Source organism: Acinonyx jubatus, chromosome C1 (assembly GCF_027475565.1).
Source record: "Acinonyx jubatus isolate Ajub_Pintada_27869175 chromosome C1, VMU_Ajub_asm_v1.0, whole genome shotgun sequence".
Lineage (NCBI taxonomy): Eukaryota > Metazoa > Chordata > Mammalia > Carnivora > Felidae > Acinonyx > Acinonyx jubatus.
Window position 1 is genome coordinate 19141912 of NC_069381.1, and position 21467 is coordinate 19163378.

At 45.4% G+C, this 21467-nt stretch overlaps 1 protein-coding gene across 4 annotated transcripts; it reads right to left on the reverse strand.

Moving 5' to 3' along the window:
- Positions 1 to 6152, reverse strand: STMN1 (stathmin 1). 4 transcript variants are annotated; one of them, XM_053209366.1, is made up of 5 exons: positions 6132 to 6152; positions 3990 to 4062; positions 3328 to 3500; positions 1053 to 1244; positions 1 to 516 (listed from the first exon to the last, which is right to left on the reverse strand). In XM_053209366.1, the coding sequence occupies exons 2-5, from the start codon at positions 4000 to 4002 to the stop codon at positions 445 to 447; spliced, it is 450 nt and encodes a 149-aa protein (XP_053065341.1). In that variant the 5' UTR covers positions 4003 to 4062; positions 6132 to 6152; the 3' UTR covers positions 1 to 444. The 4 variants fall into 4 exon arrangements, with proteins under 4 accessions (XP_053065341.1, XP_026915823.1, XP_026915824.1 ...); XM_027060022.2 differs by lacking the exon at positions 6132 to 6152 and adding an exon at positions 5751 to 5834; XM_027060023.2 differs by lacking the exon at positions 6132 to 6152 and adding an exon at positions 4751 to 4820.
- Positions 6153 to 21467: the final 15315 nt, after the last annotated feature.

The following is a 21467-nucleotide window of genomic DNA, read 5'->3' on the forward strand; positions in this document are numbered from 1 at the left end:
AACAGCACTGTGCAGTTTTATTAACCATTCAAGTACAGTAGCATCTGGTAAGATCGGGACAGAATTGGGATTTAAAAGTGAACAGATATTCAGCATCTAACAGTTTGAAAGAAGCCACTACATACTCTTTTCACAAACAGGTTTTCACAGAGCCAATACAGTACTAGCCATTAACCCAGCACACCAGGTGTGCTGAAGTAGAAAAGATGCAACAAGAAAAATAGCTACATTAGAAAGACTTCAACACTTTAGAAAAAGAGTAAAACACTTTCAGTTTCTCCCCTTTAGCCCCTAAAACAACATCATACAGTCTGGGTCTACCTATACAGTCCTACATCAGCTTCTAGAATATTTGTCAGGAGGGCAAAAATAAAATGACACTGGCCAGTACAGTCTTTGGATATTTGGGAAGGGGAAGGGGAGAAAGTCAGTTCTCAGAACAAATTAGTCGGCTTCAGTTTCATCAGCAGGGTCTTTGGACTCTTTGTTCTTCCGTACTTCTTCAATGTGCTTGTCCTGTGAAGAAACGGCATTCGTCATCAGTCTAATTCGAAAGCCTGCCAAGGCGCTCACCCCAAGAGTCCCAACGGCAGCATCAGGGCGTGTATTATAGATCAGTGGGAATCACATTGCATACTTAGAATTCTAAACATGATCTTCCAGCTTCCTTGGGTCACTCGGGGAACCTACTGACTGAGCCTCCTACGACTCTTCCACAGAATGTACAACTATTCTGGAAATTACTGCATAGTCTGTCTTATTTCATTTTAATATATTTTTTAAAGATTTTATATTTTAAGTCATCTCTCCATTCAACGTGGAGCCTGAACCCCGACCCCGAGAGCAAGAAAAATCGCACGCTCCACTGACTGAGCCAGCCAGGAGCTCTGCTCCACCTTATTCTAAAATAAGATACCTGTCATTTAATGTGTCAGGGCCTGAAACTGGTGACAAAGACACCAACCACCTAGATCAAGGCCATTAGTTCAGGCCACCTCATTGGGGCAGACTTCAAGCTCTTGACCCTCTCCAAGCCAGGCTGGGACACCAACCTTCTCCCGCAAGCGCTCCAGTTTGGCAGCCATCTGTGCCTCTCGGTTCTCTTTGTTGGCTTCCATTTTGTGGGTCAGCTTTTCTTCCGCCATTTTACTGAAGTTGTTGTTCTCCTCGATCGCTTTCTGAAGCACTTCTTTCTCATGCTCCCGCTTCTCAGCAAGCTGCTTCAAGACCTCAGCTTCGTGGGACTGAAAAATGTGTAAGAGGCTAGACTCTCGGACGTTTATTTAGCATTAGGTACGATGACAAAAGAAACGATTAATCGGGAGGACTGAAGAGAGACAGAAAATGAAATCTCCTTAAACAACACCTAAGTCAAGGGCCTGAATCATCCGTCTCAAAATACGGTGAAAACCATACTGTTTTTCGGGTATTCGTATTTACTTTGGAAAACTGCCCAGGTTGGTTCAGAGTCTTGCACTACCGTTCTTTAAGGGAATCCCTGTAAGATTTACTGCTTAATGGTAGCAAGAGGACTTGAGTGAGGTGCACGCGACAAAGGAGCTGTACTGTAAAGAATCTGGCTCTTGAACTTGAAAGTCCACCCAAAGAAAATTAGCTTATTATGAAAAAATGCAACCATATCGATAAAAAGAAAAACCTATGAATGATAGGGAATTTAAGACTAAGACCCCAGATTACTAGAGAGAGTTCTGTTTCGAGGAAAAACTTATCAGCCCTTCTTTTTAGAAGCTGCATTCACTTCCAGACCACTGGAGCTCTGTTACCACAGTGTGCCTCCTTCAACAGACTCGGGATGGCTTGTTACCAAATAGATTCTGATGTGCTTGGAAGTATCACTGACTTGCGCAAAAACCGAAGAGCACCTGCCACTGGTTCTCTTCTGCGAAACCCCAGTCAGGGGAAGTGTCACTACATTTAGGCAGTTACTGCATAAAAGCACGAGCTGGTGACGACAGGGCTGGGGTCGACTCCTTAATTTTTTTTGTCCAGCTACTGGCCGCATCTCCTCCACCAACTCAAAAACTCCATGAACCTCCATAGGAACTCTATCTGCACAGAGAAACAGGTAGAGAGGACCCAGCCTTGCACACACTGCCACTCTTCCTGGAGAAATGAATCACGCGCAGGGTTGACCGTGGGTCAGTGCACATATACATGACATGTAGCACTGAAATGTCCATGGTGCATGTTACAGCAGCTTAAACAGGGGCCTGTGTATGTGTGTATGTGGTTAGATGTGTTAGACTTCAAATTGCATTAACTGTGTTGGTCAGGGGCAGGTTACCGCTTCACCTTCTTGCGCCTACTTTCCCTAATTTTATTAAGAAAAATTTTTTTTTCATTAAATAAACTCTACACCCAACACGGGGCTTGAACTCACCACCCCAAGATCAAGAGCCACATGCCGTACTGACTGAGCCAGCCAGGCGCCCCTCCCTAATTTTAAAATTAAACCCACTCACCTCAATCAGGGTTGTTGGAAGGGAATGAAATGGGAATTTCTATATAAAGTTCTTCATGAAAAGAATAATATTGGATGGAAGGAAATGCACCAAAACGTTAACAATGGTTATTTCTGGGAAGTAGGATAATGAATATTTTTAATTTTCTATGCATAAACTTTTGTGATTCTCAATTTTTCTATAACAAGCATTTCCATACTTGTTGATTCTTCGGATTTGTTTTTGAAAATGGATACTTTACAGAATTGCTTAGGTAAGAGAAAAACTGCCCTAATATCATCATGCCAGTGGAGCAACACAATCACATTACCAGCAATCTAAAATGTTTTTATTGTACAGCTCTCAAAAAGCAAAACAAAACAAAAAAACCCACAGACACAACACACACAAACCACACCGAACTAATTCCCTCCCCCAAAAAAGGGAAAGAAAAAGAAATCATGCACCAACAAATCTATTTTTCAAAGAGAAAGCATGAGAGAGGCAGGAACTTTGGTTTCAGACAAACAGAGGCTTGAATTCTGGCTACGATACTCACTAGCTACAGGACATGGGAAAATGACAACATTCCCAAGACCATTTTCTCCTTTCAGTATCTCAGACATCTACCCTTTAGGGTCATTGTATTAAAGAAAAATAGAAGTAAAGGACTTGGTACATAATAGGAGTTCAGTAAGTGATGCCTGGCCTTTTCTTCTTCCTGGCATAATTACACAGTGTGTAATTACACAGATGTGTAATAATCACATCTGGCTACAATTGTTTTTCTCCTGTTATGGAAATAAAACTGATTTGCCACATTACATAAATAAATACCCTGTTCTCTGTGAATTGTGATGTTTACCTTGCGTCTTTCTTCTGCCGCTTCTAATTTCTTCTGAATTTCCTCCAGGGAAAGATCCTTCTTCTTTGGAGGGGAAAGGGGGAATTCTGGGACGGATTCTTTTGATCGAGGGCTGAGAATCAGCTCAAAAGCCTGGCCTGAGGCACGCTTCTCCAGTTCTTTCACCTGGATATCTGGATTTGATCATATTTATAACGTATTCAGAAACATGGGGTTTTCCTATGCTAATAAACTATCCTGTAATTTTCTAAAAACTAAATCAATTTAATGAAAAGATTTAGGGCTGATGAAGCTTCCGTTTGCAGGCAAGAAATTACGTAAATACCACCTCTCAGAAAACCAAAGCGCAGTATTTTTGGATTAATAAATACCATTCTGAGATATCAGTGCTTGACAATCACTTTCATAAATAAAAGAAAGACTTGTGCAAAACTCCACAATTTTGCTCTAGACCAAGCCAAATCATCAAATGGTGAAACAATTACAAGCTCTCAGTATATTCAAGTGATATTTTTTCTTCTTTATTCTCCGATTTATAAAATGGGTTTTTATTTATAAGACCAAAACACAACTGCCAAATTAATGGCTTGAGGCCTGAATCCATCTCCTATTATAAAACCCTAAACCCATCAGTATTCAGCTTTTCCAAATAGATTACCTACCAGAAGAAGCCATGGTGAACAGAAGACAAGAGACTGGCAGTGTATTCTACACAATCCACTGGCAAGGAAAACCCTGAAAACGATTTTTAAAAGCATGCAATCAATTTCTTTGCATTTCTAGGTCATTGATCCAAAGGGACCTCAAATAACATCCACATAAATCAGTGTCAGAAAAATCACTACTGTGGAATTAAATAAGACATCATTAACTAGAAAATCATAAAAATCTAGAAAATACTGAAACATTGGTAAATGTGAACTAAATAGAACATTGGTTTCAGAAAATCAAGTCAACTGAGCTTGCCTGTTCAAAAAACATCTCCGCGATTTTAAAATTTAGACAAGGTTAAGTCACAATATATATTTTTCTCCTATAAACTCTAAAATACCCCCCCACGCCCCCCCGCAATCAGCGAGAAGATCTTCCAGATTCAACTCAACAGTGAGACCGGAGCCATCTTAATACTGCCTACAACTCATTGTGCAAATGAAATACCCACCCCTGCTTTGTCTGTGTCTGCCATGGTGGAAAACAAAACGCCCAAGCTAATATTAACCAATAATGTTGAACTCCTATTGTTCTTGGGGCCTAAGCTCCTTATCCAACAGCGGGCAAAATTAATCAGTTTTATGAACCTCTAGGCTTTAGGTTGTAGTATTTGCTGCCTTATATCATGAAAAATTCTACATCCCCCCCCCCCTGATTTTTTTAAGGTCATTATCCTTGTAGACCCCAGCCTGGTAAGAAGACATAAGATTACAGATTCCAACAGCTGGAAATTAAAATCCGAGGCAACGAAACGGCCTAACCCCGGCAGAGCATGAGACGCAGCACCGGACCCAGGATGGGCGTGGCCCCGGTCAAAGCGAGGAAAAGCGGGTGGCCGCCCCCGGCCAATCAGAGCACGCCCTGCGCTCCGGCCCCTGGCCCCGCCCCCTTCCTCCCCGCGCCTTTTCGAATCTCCCCGAACTCACAACACCCCGGAGCCCGCGCGCGTGGGAAGGGGAGGGATGGGCGGGGCTAACGGTCCTATCTGGGTAACTCCGCCCTTCCCGGGCTAGCCCCGCGCTGACGAACCCCCCCCCCCAACTCCCGCCAAAAACATCTCGAGGCCACCCCCCACCCCTGCAGCAGCTCGGCGGGTGGGGCAGGCCCGGGGAACTGGCCATGGGATAGCCCCGCCATCGACCCGCCACCTCCTCCCTTCACTCCCTCCCAACCTGCCTCCAGCCTAGTTGTCTGTGCCCCTCGCCGCGAGAACAGGATTGCTCTCGTGGGATGTCAGCCTCTCCGGCTCGGCCCTAGTCACTGGGCGAGGCCGACAGCGGGGAGGGGATGAGGCCCTAGTCGCCGGCAGTCTGGCCCTAAAACCGCTGCTCCCTAGAGCCGCCCCGCCCCTTCAAACAATGGGGACCCCAGTGGGGCCGCGACTGCAGAGGGAAGGAAGGAGGCAAACGAAGGCCCACGCCCCCTATTGTCTCCACGACTGCACCCCGGGCTAACACCAAAGACTTGCCCAGCTGGCCGCGCCCCCTCCCCACGATAGCCGCGCCCCCAGGGAGCGGGGACAAAGCCGAGACTCCGCCCGAGCCACACACAAAGCGGAGCGACCCCCGCCCGCAAGCCCCTCTTGGGGCCCGCGGCCACGCCCGCCGCCCTCCAGCAGGGGGCCGCTGCCATGGCCCGGCCCCTCCCGCCGGCCGCGTCCCTCTCGCTGGCCCCTAGCCTCCCGCCGCCTCCTCCAAGAGCCCCGCACCCACCTGCTCGGTCCGAGCCGCCTGGCCACACTCTGAGCACCAACAGACCCGGGCGCGCACAAAAGCGCCAAACAGCGGCACGTGACCTCCCGACCGGGCTTCCTATTGGCTGAGAGCCGCGGCACGTGCCGACCCCTCCCCCAACCCAGTGGCCCCGCCCCTGGGGACCCCCAAGCACCTCGGGAAGTGTAGTTCAGGCTGGCCGGGTAGGCGGACAATGCGAAGGGTTGGCCGCGTTTGGGGGTCTCCCGGGTGTGTGCAGGGGGACGGGGCGGTTGTCTGGCCTTGGAAGAGGGTTATACGATGGCCCCTAGCCTGGGTCTGAACCAGCCCTCCAATCTCTAGGAAAAGGGCGGGACCGGGCGGGGCGGGGTCCCTCTGTACCTCTCAGAGGGTGGCCGACTGGACTCCGCCTCTGTTGAGCCACGTGCCCCGCATCGCCCCAAGGGCAACGCTCGGACAGCGATGGGCTTCTCCGGTGCTACACCCCCTGCTGCCACCTAAGACGCCCAAGCCCTTGTTACAGGACAATGCCACTCTCTGCCCTTGTAAGGCACTCTGCAACCCAGCGCCCTACCTCGAAACCCGCATGTAACCTGCATTGTGACATCATCATAATCCCTTACCCACTCAGTTAACAGGTCCTGGGCGTGGCCCTTCCTCACTGTGTGCCTTCTCCCTACCATGCTCGGGTCCTGGAGCTGGTGACCAGAGAACAGTGGGGGAAAGGCGTGAGGCTCTGGAATTTGATCTCCTTTGCTTAAATGCAGACTCCATCTGTTCAGCCTAGCCTTTTGCCTGATGATAGGGAAGGAAGAGCAAAAGCAGTTCTAGACTACACAGACTGCAGTTAAGTGTTGCTTTTGTTCTTGGAGCACGTGCTCCCCAGTGCAGTGCTGGGCCCTTTTAAAGAATCAAAACAAAAGGGGGAGCCACAAGGTCACGGTTCCTCCTGGCCTGGTTAGATGAGAAGTACAGCAGAGCTACAAAGGAAATTGACTGGAGCTATCTTAGAATGACTGGCCTCCCTCCTCCCACAAAAAGGCCAGAAGGAAAATAAAATGAACATGGTTTCCAGATCCCTCCTCCCATTCCCCAGACCAAGGCTGTGTCTTTGGGATTCGGGTGGTGGTCATAACACCAACGTGTCTGCTTTGCGATCCTCATTGGGCAGAAGGACACCTTCATTTCATGAATCCACGGGTTCAGTTTTCCCATACCAAGAAACGAAAATGACTAATTGCTGAAACAACAGCCCTAATTTTGAAAGACTCTCCATGTCCAGCTAGTCTCTAGGGATGTACTAGAGATAAATACAATAGGTGCCTGAGACAAGGAAAACTAGATCATACAGGCAGCAGACACCCCACACAAAGCAAACAATTAGCAATTGGCTGTTGGCTGAAATATGCTTGTTGTGGCATTTTCTCCAACAATCGCCCTTGTGTGGGGTCAGCCTCTCCCCCGCCCCCAATCTAAGTGGTTTTCCCTTAGCATGTGAGCAGGAACAGGAATAATTCAGATTCTAAGCCCTGAAAGGCTTCTCCCTCTCAGACCAAACTTAGCCACAAAACAGCCAGGTGTTTCCATCTGTCAGTTTTCTGAGTGAAATCTCAAAAATCATTAGAAAGGCTGGAGAGGGGTGGGGATAAGACCTCACTGAAAAGTGACAGATTGGCAGGCAACACAAATAAGCACAGAACCCAAGGCCAAGAGGTCTATTATCCCCCGGAACCAGCCTTTCATGAAGTCTTTGTACTTGAACTGGAGGTTTGCAGAGGAAGGTCCCACCCATTTGATGCATTTTTTCTTTTAATATAAGAAACTGCCATGCAAAAATCTTACGCTTCTGACTATTAATGTTGTGACAGGAAAAAAAAATCTTTCAAAACACAGATTATTTTAAAGCACTTATACTGCTTCCCCCCACCTTTGCTTTCTCCCTAGAGCAGATGTCTATTTCCATGGAAACCACAGCTAGGAACGAAGATGTTAGAACTCATGTAGATTTTTTAATCTTTTGTAACGATGCTACTCAGCTTGTGGGTTTGTTGTTAGATGCCTAGCCCTGCCACCATCTCTGTGGCAAGGATTTCCTGAGCTCCTCACTACAGCTTGAGGACTGAGGGGGCGGGGGTACGGTTGTCCTTTTAATGATCCTGTGAATAAAAAGGTGTTTGTGTGGTGAGATGATCCCTGTTTCTTAGGTGGGGCTGCTTTTCTGAGATCCAGACCACAGCTGTTAATTGTCAACTCCTATGGGTGTGCAAACGTGAGCCCTGAAATAGGAAGGACTTTCAACCCTAAGGAGAGAAAACAGCTTTGCCCCTTCACTTTGGAGAGGGGCAGAAGCTCCTTTCTTGCCAGCTTGCTAAAACTAACTTCAAAAGCCGCTCCCTCCTGAAGCGGTAGCAAGGAGTTAATGTTCGCATCTTGGAGCTGTCTGTCTTTGCCCATGAGAATTATTTTTGCCTCTGCTCAGATGGTTCGGTCGGATTGCTGTGGAGCTGGCTGGCTGTGACTATGGATTAGCAGAAAGTGAAGTTGAGATATGGCAGCCATCCAGCTTATTTGATCTGCGTAGACAGCTAAAGGAGAGCACTTCAGGCTTCAAAGTCTAGATGGGATGTCTACACGGATCAAACGAGCTGGGCCGTTGTCAGATCTCCTCTGTTCTTACACAGCACCGCAGCCTTTGTTCATTGTTGGTTCTGAGGCTACGGAGGTGGCCTCTCACTCGGGCGCCGCCGGGTTCCAGCGCTGCTTACAGGGCCTGTCCTTGGCAAAAGGGCATTGTGGGAGAGGTTTTCTCCTTGTCCCCAGCTTCTCTGTTCCTTTTGTCCCCTTATCCTTAGGCACTGTGCTCTAACACTCCCTCCCCTGTTCAAGCCCTGCCTGTGAATCTGCCATTTGACATGCCTGTCTCCCTCATTAGACTATCAAGTCCAAGAGGACAGGGTTGTGCCTTTGTCTTGTCATCCCTTGTGCCCAGAACTGGGCCTGGCCCAGGATGCTGGGATCTGGATGCTCACTGTTGGCTTTAGGCAAGAACAGCCTCTGTCATCTTCAGCTTCCTCTTCCGTAATGCTAGACACCTGTACCATCTAGGAGTGGTGAGGACTGAATGAAATAAAGTACGTGATGTAGCGTGATGCCTGGCACATGTTAAGGGTTAATGCTAGAGAAATTTCTTGATTACTATAGGTTATGGAATGAGTGAATGAATGGATGAATCAATGAATTCCCACCCTTTGGTGGGAATCAGTTACTGGGTTAACTCTTCCTATGTGGTGTTTTAAAAAATTCAATTAATTTCACATTTTGGACAACCCATACATGCAGTTCAGAAAGTGGGGCGCCTGGGTGGCTCAGTCGGTTAAGCGTCCGACTTCGGCCCAGGTCATGATCTGAGTTCGAGCCCCGCGTCAGGCTCTGTGCTGACAGTGCAGAGCCTGGAGCCTGTTTCAGATTCTGTGTCTCCCTCTCTCTCTCTCTGACCCTCCTGCATTCATGCTCTGTCTCTCTCTGTCTCAAAAATAAATAAACGTTAAAAAATAAATAAATAAATAAATAAATAAATAAAGTAAAAAAGTCCTCCTTCCTTCTCTGTCCCCATCTGCCAAATTCACCAACCCTCCCCAACCATAACCACTGTTGTCAGTTTCCCATGTATCCTAGAGTCTCTTCAACAAGTTTGTACATGTGTATTCTTATTCCCCCTTTATAATACAAATGGTAGTCAACCGCAATTGTTCCGCACTTAGCGTTTTTTCACTTGACCATACATACACGTCAGGGATGTTTTCCCTGTTCGTACATCAGGCATTTCCTTGATCTGGGATCCACTGTATGAGTGTTCCATAATCTAGGTAACCTGTGCCCTATCCATGGCTTTAAGGTTATTCCCAATTATTTGCTGTTTCAACCACTGCTGTAATGAATACCTTGGATACATGGCATTTTCCACATAGGTGAGTATATCAGGAAGACATATTCCTAGAGTGGTATCGCAAGGGCAAAGGGCAAACGCCTTTGTAATTTGGATGTGCCGAATTGCCTTCCACGGGAGTCATGCTAGTTCAACACTCACCATTTGGTGTTTTAATTCATTGTCTCCGTTCATTCAAAAATGGTTTGAAAGGCTTTGTCCCTAGAAATTTCAGGCATCAGGGAAAAGGAGGGGGAGGACTAGAAATCCCAAGAAAGACGTGACTGTCAATTCTGTCTATATTAATAACTCCTATAAATACTTGACAAGCAGCAGCTGATCTCAGAACAGCTCTGGTGCGTGCGTGGTAGTACTCCTCCCAGTCAGTCTTGTGGTAGAAATGTCTGCAGGTGTCACTGTGAGACTGGAAGCTTTTTGAAGACAGTCATTTTCTTGGTGGTATCCCACTCCCCTCCCACGATGCTTGACACAATGCCTGGCATGTATCTTACTTAATTAATTCGAAAATGTATTTTTTTCCCTCTCATTTTTGTATCTCTGAAATTGGTTATGCCTCATGGTCAGTAAATAGCATGTCATAATTACTGATAGCATATTTTCTTAGTGGGACATAAAATAATGGTGTCTTAAAATCAATGGCATTTTTAAAAATAGGCTCCGTACCCAATGTGGGGCTCAAACTCACAACCCCGAGATCAAGAGTCGCGTGATCCACCAACTGAGCCAGCCAGGTGCCCCATCAGTGGCATTTTTGAGTCAATGAAATATGGTAAAGTGTACCCATGTTAAATATGTGGGTGGAATGACCAAGGTATCACTGCCCCTGCCTGTCTTCTCACTCTGTGTTCTAACCCTTATGGTTTTCCAGTTAGTTAGTGGCTTTGCTAGCCACTTACCCTCCACGTTTCAAACTTCAGTCAGACTCAACTCTTGCCTTTTTCTCACCCAAGCCTCATTATGGAATCTTCCTGTCTTCTAGTTGAATGGAACCTTTAAAATGATAATAGCTACAAGAAGAACAAAGCTGCAGCACTCACACTGCCTCATTTCATTAACTAACTACAAAGTTCCAGGAATCAAAACAGTGTGGTAGTGGCATAGACAGACATATAGAGTAATGAAATAGAATAGAGAGCCTAGAAATAAACCCTTGCATATATGGTCAAATGACTTTTGACAAGGATGCCAAGACTCATTCAATGGGGAAAGGACAGTCTTTTCAACAAATGGTGCTGGGAAAACTGGATAGCCACATGCAAAAGAATGAAGTTGGACCCTTACCTCATGCCATATACAAAAATCAACTCAAAATGGACCTCAATATAAGATCTCAATATAAGACCTGAAACTATAAAACTCTTAGAAGAAAACACAGGGAAAAAGCTTCGTGACATTGGATTTGGCAGTGATTTCTTAGATGTAACACCAAAGGGACAACAACAAAGGAAAAATATCGGACTTCACGGAAATTTAAAATTTTGTGCATCAAAAGAATATCAACAGGGTAAAAAGGCAACCCACAGAACTGGAGGAAATAATTGCAAATTATATATCTCATAAGGCATTCATATCCAGTACAAGAGAGGGCTCCTAGAACTCAACAATGAAAAAACAAACAACCTAATCCAAATATGGGCAAAGGCCTTAAAGAGACATTTCTCCAAAGAAGACATACAAATGGCCAATAAGCACATGAAAAGATATTCAGTGTTACCAATCATTAGGGGAATGCAAATCAAAACCACAAGGAGATACCACCTCATGTCCATTAAAACAACAACAACAACAACAAAAACAAAAAAAAAAAAAACCCAGAAAATAACAAGTGTCAGAGAGGATGTGGAAAAACTGGAACCCTTGAACACTATTGGTGGGAATGGCACATGGTATGGCCACTGTGGAAAACAGTATGGATGTTCCTCAAAAAACTAAAAATAGAATTTCCATATGATCCAGCAATTCCCCTGCTTGGTATGTACCCAAAATAATGGAAAGCAGGGTTTTGAAGGGATATTTGTATACCCATGTTCACAGCAGTATGATTCATAATAGCTAAAACATGAAAGCAAAACTCGAATGTTCATTTACGGATACACAGATAAGCAAAATGTGGTCTATCCATACAATGGAATATTATTCGGTCTTTAAAAAGAAAAGGAAATTCTGGCACACACCACAACATGCTTGAGCCTTGAGGCTATTAAGCTCAGTGAAATAAACCAGTCACAAAGAGACCAATACTGTATGAGTCCACCTACAGGAGAAGCTTAGAGTAGTCAAAATCATAGGGATATAGAAAGTAGGACGATGGTCCCTGGGGCTTCTAGAGAAGAGGGACTAGGGGGTTAGTGTTTAGTGGGGACAGAGTTTCAGTTTTACAAGATGAAAAGAGTTATGGAGATGGATGAGATAGTGGCTGCACATTATGGATGTATTTAATATCACTGAATTGAAAACTTAAGAGTGGTTAAGATGGTAAATTTTATGTTACGTGTATTTTCTTACAATAAAAATAATTGGAAAAATGGTGATAGCTTACATATTTCTAGAATGCTTACCATGAGTCAGACACTGGTCTAAACACTCCCCATGTGATAACTCACTTAACCCTTATATCAATCGTATGAAATAGTATTAGCCTAACTATAAAGCTGAGGAAACAAGGGCGACTAACTGTCCCAGTTTGCCCAGGACTGAGGGGTTTTTCTGGGATGCAGGACTTACCAGTGCTAAAGGTAGAAAAGTCCCAAGCAAACCTGGATGAGTTGGTCACCCTAAAGGAAACTGAGGCACAGAGAGACCATATCTTCCTTAGACCTGTCACACAGGGTCCTTGTCCTAGGCCTTGTACGTTCAAGGGCCACACTTTGACCCTCCAGCTGTGCCCCTTCCCACAGGCAAGCAGTCCCCTGGGGCCCAGGATGTGAGCCCCTCTGGAGCCTGGGCAACCCTTCTAAATCACACTCTGAGAATCTGGGACTCTAGAATTCCCTTTCCAAATGGCCTTAGGCCACTTTCAGCCTCCCCACCAGCCCCTTCCCTGGTTCATCCTCCCAAGTGCAAACTTCCCTGCCTGAGTGCAGGCAGGGCTGGCTACTGTATGGAAGGGGTATGGACAGAACCTGGGCATGAGGGCCACGAAGAGGAGCTGGGAAAAGGAAGCAAAGGGGGCTGGCTCTGTTACACTCTGACCTGCAACTCCAAGGAATCCAAGAATTCTCAACTCAAACCCTGGCGTTCTAGATTATTATGGAGGTATATTTATCAAGGTAAAAGGGAAAACATACATTAAAAAGGAATTAGTGATAACTCTTAAATAGTTAAGAAGGTATGTGGCCTTCTCTTTTACCCTCCTGCCTTGGGTCTGGCAAATGTTAGCACTAGGCCTGCAGAGATTAAATCACGTGTCCACCTAGGCTACCCAGAAGTGCCGAGTCTGTGGCAGCCTGGTTCCAAGTCTACGCTTTGAGCTATCACCCTAAACTGTGTTAGCTGGCTAACTCCAGTACTTGACAGACGGAGGAGAAAGGGCCCCAGAACGTTAGACATTGGCCCGAGGTGACACAGCTAATTCATGTCACCACAGGAATTTGAATCTGGTGCTTTCAGTGATGCTGCAGGTAACTGTTCAGTTACTACTTGTGTGAGCTTGGGCGGATGACTTCTCCCTTTTTCGGCCCGTGTCTCATCATCTGTGAAATCGGGAGAATGCCCCAACTTCATAGGGTTGTTCTCAGGAACCACCGCCTGAAATGCTAAATGTAAAGTTCCTAGTGTTGTTTCGGATGCGTAACAAACCCTCAGTAAGCGACGGCTGCGGTTTTAAGCATCAAGCACTGCTCCGATCATGCCACTTTTCTGCTTGAAAATATTCGATGAATTAAACTTTGGGGAACATTTGGGCGCCTGGGTGGCTCAGCTGGTTAAGCATCCAACTTTGGCTCAGGTCATGATCTCACGGTTCGTGGGTTCAGGCCCCATGTCGGGCTGTGTGCTGACAGCTCAGAGCCTGGACCCTGCTTCGGACTCTCTGTCTCCCTCTCTCTCTGCCCCTCCCCCACTCATACTCTGTCTCTCTGTCTCTCCAAAACGAATAAATGTTAAAAAACAAAAGCAAAACACTTTGGGGCACATCATAGAAGAAACATCAAAATTCCTGAAATCTAAAAAAAAGAATTTTTTTTTAAGACTCCCTTAGATTTATAGTCCGAGGGTTATCCTTGGCATGGCATTTGAGACCCACCATGAGGTTACTGCAATCTAACTCAAGATCAACTAAACTCTGAGACTCTTTGGTTCTTGATGAAGATCTGTCATCTGAAAAAAGGATAGTTAGAGGGTAGCACAATTAAGATGCATGGAAGGATTTAGCTAATTACAGAATGGACCTCGTAAGAATGAAGGAGATTCTTGCTATGAGAAGTATCCAGATGAAGATTTGTCAGTCAGCTGCTGGGAATGCAAGAAGGATTCTTGCCTAAGGAAGCAGGTGGACTCCCCTCATGCTTTAAGAATCTTCTTTAATGAGATGGGGAAAAGCTGCTGGTGATATTGTGCTAATGGAGTAAACAAAGGCTACCCGACCATGTGTACGATATGAACTCAAGTGGGAGCCAAATAAAATGCACCAAAATTTTGTTTGGAGGGTAAAATAACAACTGAGTTTAGTTTTCTTCTTTGTACTATTCTGGAATTTCCAAACTTCTTCAAGTGAACATATACTATTATATTTTAAAAACAGAGAAGAATTTTGTCCTCCTTACTGATCTTATGTACTCCCATGTCTCTGAAACCTCTACCCTCCCACTCTCCCCCCTCCAAATCGCCGCTTTACTGGACTATTCTCAGCTCCATGAAAAGTTATACATCTAATATGTTCCAGTGTTTTGCTGACACTAATCCTCAGCCTTGAATCCCTTGGCTTCTGTCCCTATTGAAATTCTCTCCACCTTCAAGGTCTTGATTAATCTCTCTGACTCCCACATACTATGCCTGGTATTGAGTCTATCCATATACATCTTTGTCCTCCTCACTAGAGAACGTGTTCCTTGAGGGCAGGATTATATATGATTTTTTTCTTGGTATCCCTATAGTGCCATGTATAGACACTCAGCAAATATTGAAACTTTGGGCTGAAGTCTTCTTGACCACTAAATAACTCTTAAGGGGGTGCCTGAGTGGCTCAGTCGGTTGAGCGTCCAACTCTTGATTTCAGCTCAGGTCATGACTCCAGGGTTGTGGGATCAACCCCCAGGTAGGGCTCTGTGCTGTCTGTGGAGCCTGCTTAGGATTCTCACTCTCTCTCTCTCTCTCTCTCTCTCTCCCCCCTGCTCAACTCACTCTCTTTCTGTTTAAAAAAAAACAAAACAACAGTTAGGGCTGATTATCAGATGTATAACTGAGAGTATATCCTGAGGTCTAGAGTCTTGCGACTCAAAAAGTACATTAAAAAAATTTTTTTTACTTGTTTTTAAGTTTTTACTTTTTTAATTAATTTTTTTAATGTTTATCTATTTTTGAGAGAGAGAGAGAGTGAGCAGGGGAAGGTTGGAGAGAGAGGGAGACAGAATCTGCAGCAGGCTCCAGGCTCTGAGCTGTCAGCAAAGAGCTGGATGCAGGGCTCGAACTCACAAACCATGAGATCATGACCTGAGCCAAAGTGGGATGCTTAGCTGACTGAGTCACCCAGGTGCCCTGATTAAGTTTTTACTTTTTTTTTTTTTTAAGTTTATTTTGAGAGAGAGAGAGAGAGAATGCACATGCAAGTGCAGGGAAGGTGCAGACAGAAAGAGGAAGAGAGAGAATCCCACACAAGCTCTGTGCTGACAGCTCACATCTCAAGAACCGTGAGATCATGACCTGAGCTGAATTCAAGAGTCAGATGCTTAACCGACTGAGCCACCTGGGTGCCCCTAAGCTTTACTTTTGAAATCATTTCAGATTTCCAGACAGTTGCAAAGAACAAATACACCGAGTTCCCATACACCCTTCAGCCAGCTTGCTCTAACATTGACATCTTACATAATCACAGAACATTTATCCAAACTAAAACATTAACACCGGTACAATACTACCAATTGCGTGGCTAGCTTTAATTGGATTCTCCATTTTCCCATCGGGGTCCTTTTTGTGTTCCAGGATCCAATTCAGGACACCAGTTTGTATGCACAGCATGTCCCCTCAGTCAGTGACATGTCTTTTAATGTGAAGCCTGGGGTGGGGGGGGGGGTATTGCTTTCTATTGTTTCTTCTAACCAACCTTTTCCCAAACAATCAAAAGATGAGCAAGAAAGATGATGTGGGGATGGTGAGCACACTGGCTCTCTGTTGGGCTTTTTGGGGATTCGGACAAGTAAAGGGACTGTTCCTCCCACATGGGCCAGGAGGATGGCTTTCATTTCATAAGATCTAGTCTTTTTCTTTTTTCTTAAATTAAAAAAATTTTTTTAAACATTTATTCATTTTTGAGAGACAGAGCACGAGCAGAGGAGGGGCTGAGAGAGAGGGAGGCACAGAACTCAAAGCAGGCTCCAGGCTCTGAGCTGTCAGCACAAGAGCCTGACGTGGGGCTCGAACTCACGAGCTGTGAGATCATGACCTGAGCCAAAGTTGGAAGCCTAACCGACTGAGCCACCCAGATCTAGTGTTTTTCTTGAATGGGCATTGGTAGACCTAAAGACAGAGGGGAGTTACTAGTTACTTTTAATTCATTAAATTTCTGGACCATTCCATAGCCCATTTCTCCATGGCCTGGCATGGGAACATGTTCCTGGTTACTTACGAAACTTCCAAGCAGTTGGCATTTATCAGCAGTCTTAGCAATTCAGTGAGAACAGAGGTTACAGCTGTCACAGGAAGTTGAAATCAAGCCTGCTGCAATCACACCCATTGAAAGGCGGGTGAAAGTGAAGACCGAGTAGAATTCCAGCCCGGGAGGTGGGGGTGGCTGAGGTGTCAGGAGGAGGGTGGGATGCTGCGCAAGAGAAAATACACAAGGGGAAGACAAGCTGATGCGTTACTGGAGCTCGGCTTGATTTATAGACCTTCACGGGCTTATTGCTAAGCTCTTGCATCGATTAGTAAGTATCAGCACTGCCGGGCTTTGGCCGACCCCACAGCAGCCTCCTCCTCCTTGGTCTTCCTCCTGCCCCTGCTTCAAATCCACTCCCTGCATGGGCACCTGCCAACTCAGGTCCCCGGAGAGTGCAGCCTCCAGCTAATCAGGATGGGTGGGGTTTACTACTTCCCTGGGACCTGCCTTACCGAAGAGCCACAAGCTGGGTGGAGGCTTAAATGGCAGTCTCACAGTTCTGGGACTTAGAAGTCTGGAATCAAGGTGATGGCAGGGTTGGCTCCTTCTGAGGGCTATGGGAGAGAATCTGACTCTAGAGGAAACAGGGCAACGAAATGCCCAGATGAGAGAGTAAGTCCCGTAGGGCAGTGAACTGCCAGTGTTCCGCCCTGACTCCAGCCTTCAGGTGAGAGTGGATCCCATGCCTGGGAACGGGCGGGGCAGGAGCACCAGACCCCCTGAAAACTCTTCAGGGTGGGACCAGGACTTTAGGGATGCTGACCTAGAATCACAAGATCGCAGGGTCTCTGACCTGAGGGATTTGAGGGGTCACACAGTCACTCTTCAACCCCTTCCCTGAATTTTTACAACTAAAACAAACCCCCAAAATTACTCCCATTCCCCATCACCTGGAATTGACCATTGTTTACATTTTGACATATTTGTTTTCAGTGTTTTCTTTATGACTACATAGTTTTAAATTCCTTAGGCAATATATGAATGCACTGTCATTTTTTTTTTAAAGGAAAAATTAGAATGTTACAAGGAAAGCTAAAGTTCCCTTTCACCTCCACTGGCTATCCCAGCTCCTTGCCCCTCTCCCCAAAGAAAGCCACTCTTTTGAGCTGGGCGTGTATCTTTTTATTTTTTTTTTAATGCATTATATATGTTTGAATATACCACAATTGTGTTTGATATGTTGCAAAATGGTATTATGTTGTATGCATTATTCTGCAACTTTCTGCCTTAATATCTTAGAGCTCTGCCCATGTCCCTGCATATATAGATCCAATGTATTCCTTCCAACTGCAATCTAGTGACTGATTATGAAAATAGACTGTTTTATTTATACTTTCCTTACTGATGGTCATTGAATGGTTTTCAGTGCTTTGTTATTAGATATGATCCTGCAATGGACAGCTTGCCTGAACACACCCGTGGAAGTATTTCTCTAGGGTAGAAACCAAGAAATAGAATTGTTAGAGCACAGGGTACAAACCCGCTTCCCCACAGCCTCACCAATACTTGACATGGTCTAACTTTATGTTTATAGACGAGAAGACAGGCCTGGGGCTGTATTGCTTTCTTCTGGTCACAGTGCAGGTTACGGTTCAGGGCCAAGACCCGACCCCACACTCCCCCTGGTTCCACGGAGCTCAATCTTTTCACCACACGGTATCGTCACTTTCACTTCTCCCCCGAAAATCAAGGAGAGGCTGGTGTAAGGAGGCGAGTGGGGAGGGAATGGCTGAAATTCTCCAGCATGGCGACTATGCTGTGAGTGGAAATGACTCCAAATGCTCCCAGAAAATGGCTTCATGTGCGGCACGGATCGGCTCTCCCACGCGGGGAACTTTCTACCTGCAGCTCCGCACGACGACAGTGATTGGCTCTTCCAGCCCAGACAAGGGTGGGGACAGAAATGGCGTCTCTAGCAGCTGATTTTTCAGTGCAGCAGCCCTGTTCGGGGAGGAGGGGCGGGGGAGGGGGAGGCCAAGCCTCCCGGGACTTGGGCAGGTGCGGAGCCCACGAAGGCAACCCCGCATCCCAGGCTCGCCCAGCAGACCGCGGCACGCGGCACCCAGCACGAGCCCCAGCGACCCCTCCCTGCCACTTGCAGCACCTTGAGGGTGGGCTGGCACTGGCCGGGCCCTGCAGGCAGCGCCTGAGTGGCTGGAATGGAGCGAGCGCGCTGCAGAGAACGGCACTGACAAGTCCCAAGGACCTCCCAAGCCATCGAGCACGCAGCCGCGCCCACCGGGGCAGCTCTGAGACGCTGGACCCCCGGAGGCATAGGCTGCCACCGCCTGCCGTTAGCTCAGAGTAAGAAATGCAAGGCTGGGTCAGCACTTCTCACTTCCCGGGCTCCGAACGGCTGCGGCGGGGACCCCCATGGAGGATGCACGGACCTCCGAGGTGCACAAGGGCAATCTGGGTGAGGTCCCAGATCCCAGCCCCTCTGAAGAGCTAGTGCTAGTGTGAGGTGTGCCTCCCCAGGGGCCTGTGGCCAGATTTCCTTTTTTCCTCTTCAAGGCAGGAAAGACCAGAGGAAGAATTTGCGGGAAAGAACAAAGCTGGCACCACCCAGCCTCCTTTTCAGAGCCTGAAAGGCTCCCTCCTATCACAGTTGGCATTACTTGGAAGATGGGTGTTTTTTCCTTAGCAAACTTTTCTTCTTGGCTACCACGTTGTGAGCCCTTGTCAGATGCCAAGCACTGTGCTGAGTGCATTATCCCATTTCCTCCTCCAGATGACTCTAAGACCTTAGTCTTGGAGATGATAAGCAATTTCCCCAGGTCACCCATATAGAGTGGGATTAGGAAATTCCCCCAGATCCTGTGTTTTAAAATTTGTTTTGGTTATACAAGTTCCTCCCCTCCCCAAGCAAATTAGAATGTTTTTCGTAATAGTCAATTCATAATTGCATGATGCTTTATTGTTTCCTAAAAACTACCACATAAACCCATCTACTTTCAACAAGTTTTAAAAATGAACTATTTGCTCACTCTTGCTAGTCTTTCACAGAGGGAGGAGGGCGTGGAGGGCTGATGTATGGCTGGCAAGAGAGCAAATAGGTAACACGTTTCTGGAAAGCAGTTTGGCCATTTGGATCAAGAGCTTGAAGAACTGTCCTTGCCCTTTAATGAGGAAATAGGCATCTTCTAGGGAGACAGCACCAGCTGGCGATATATCTCAAATGCACATTTCCCGGGACCCAGTAGTTCCACTCAAAGGAATCTATTCTATTGATGGATGTGCTAGCACGTGGTGAAAATGGTGTGTATATGTAAGGACATTCATTACGGCACAGCTCCCATAGCAAAAGCTGGGAACTAACCTAAAACCATTTCAATAGAATTACTTGTGGCACATCCATTTAAAGAAATTCTATGCAATATTTTCAGAAAATGAGGCAGTCCTCCTTTTTATATATGGAACAATCGTCAATATTAAATGAAGAGAGAAAAGTATAAAAGTATAGCTCTGATATGCTATTTCTAAATGAAAAAGGAATATATATGTATGTATACATGTGTGTATACACGTGTATGTATAATACGTGTCTGTGTATATGCATATATATATATATATATATATATATTTTTTTTTTTTTTTTCCTAAGAAAGATACACAACAAACCAGGCAATTTACCTTCGGGGGAACACCACAGCTGGGGGACCAAGTAGAATAAAGACTTTTTTTTCATTGTCTAACTTTTAGTACCTTTGGACCTTTGTTCCATGTATGAATATTAGCAATTCAAAATTCCACTTAAAAATAGATTCACTGGGGCGCCTGGGTGGCGCAGTCAGTTAAGCATCCGACTTCAGCCAGGTCACGATCTCGCGGTCCGTGAGTTCGAGCCCCGCGTCAGGCTCAGAGCCTGGAGCCCGCTTCCGATTCTGTGTCTCCCTCTCTCTCTGCCCCTCCCCCGTTCATGCTCTGTCTCTCTCTGTCCCAAAAATGAATAAACGTTGAAAAAAAAATTAAAAAAAAAATAGATTCACTAACATCCTTCCTCTGGACCCAGTAATTTTCCTTTTGGGAATCTAGCTTAAGGAAATCATTGCATTTCAAAGATTTGTACAAAAAGATATTCACTGAAGTGTTACAGTGAAAAATATGTAGGCAACTGAAAAGCCCAACAATAGAGGAAGAGCTAAGAAAATTACAGTATATACATGTAATGGCCATCATGAAATCATAAAAAAAGGATGCTGACAAAAATATGTTACCAACACAGGAGAATGTTTGTAACATTAGGTAAAAAAAATGCCGGATAGAAAATTATCTCTGCAGTATGATCTGATCTGGTCACTGTAACAATAGTAGGACACAGAAACCGATTGGAAGCAAACATGCCAAAAAGCAGGCAATTGTGGCAAATGAGTAGAGGGACTGTGAGTGATGTTTTCTCTCTAGATGGCTTTCTATACTTTTCCACTTTTTTTGCAATGAGCATTCTTGGATAATTAAAAAAAAAAAAAAACCTTAAAAATAAATCCCCACAGTATTTAGAAAAATGAAAGATACACTAACACATTAACCTAACAATTCTACCTCTAGAAATGAACCCTACATCAATAGGTGCACAAATGCACAGAGCATAATATTAATAACAAAAGATTATAAACAATGCAAGTGGCTATCAGAGGAGACCACTTAATAAGCACAGAACATCCATAATGGAGAATATGAAACGTGGAAAAATCTACAGGGTAACACGTTATTGTAGCAGGAAAGGCAACTTGCAGAAGAATATGGATGTTATGAGTGCATTTTTTTGAAAGGAAGAAAAGCTGAAACTCTGTGTTTGTGCTGTTGGTACATACATGCATGAAGGATGCTAAAGTTTACCAAAAGTTGTCTTTGGGGAAGGGAATATGCTTTGGACTCTACGTTTATCTGTGGCATTTGTGTCTTTTATAAACACGTGTTCCTGTAAATCACTTGTGTAATTAAAACATAATATAGGGGG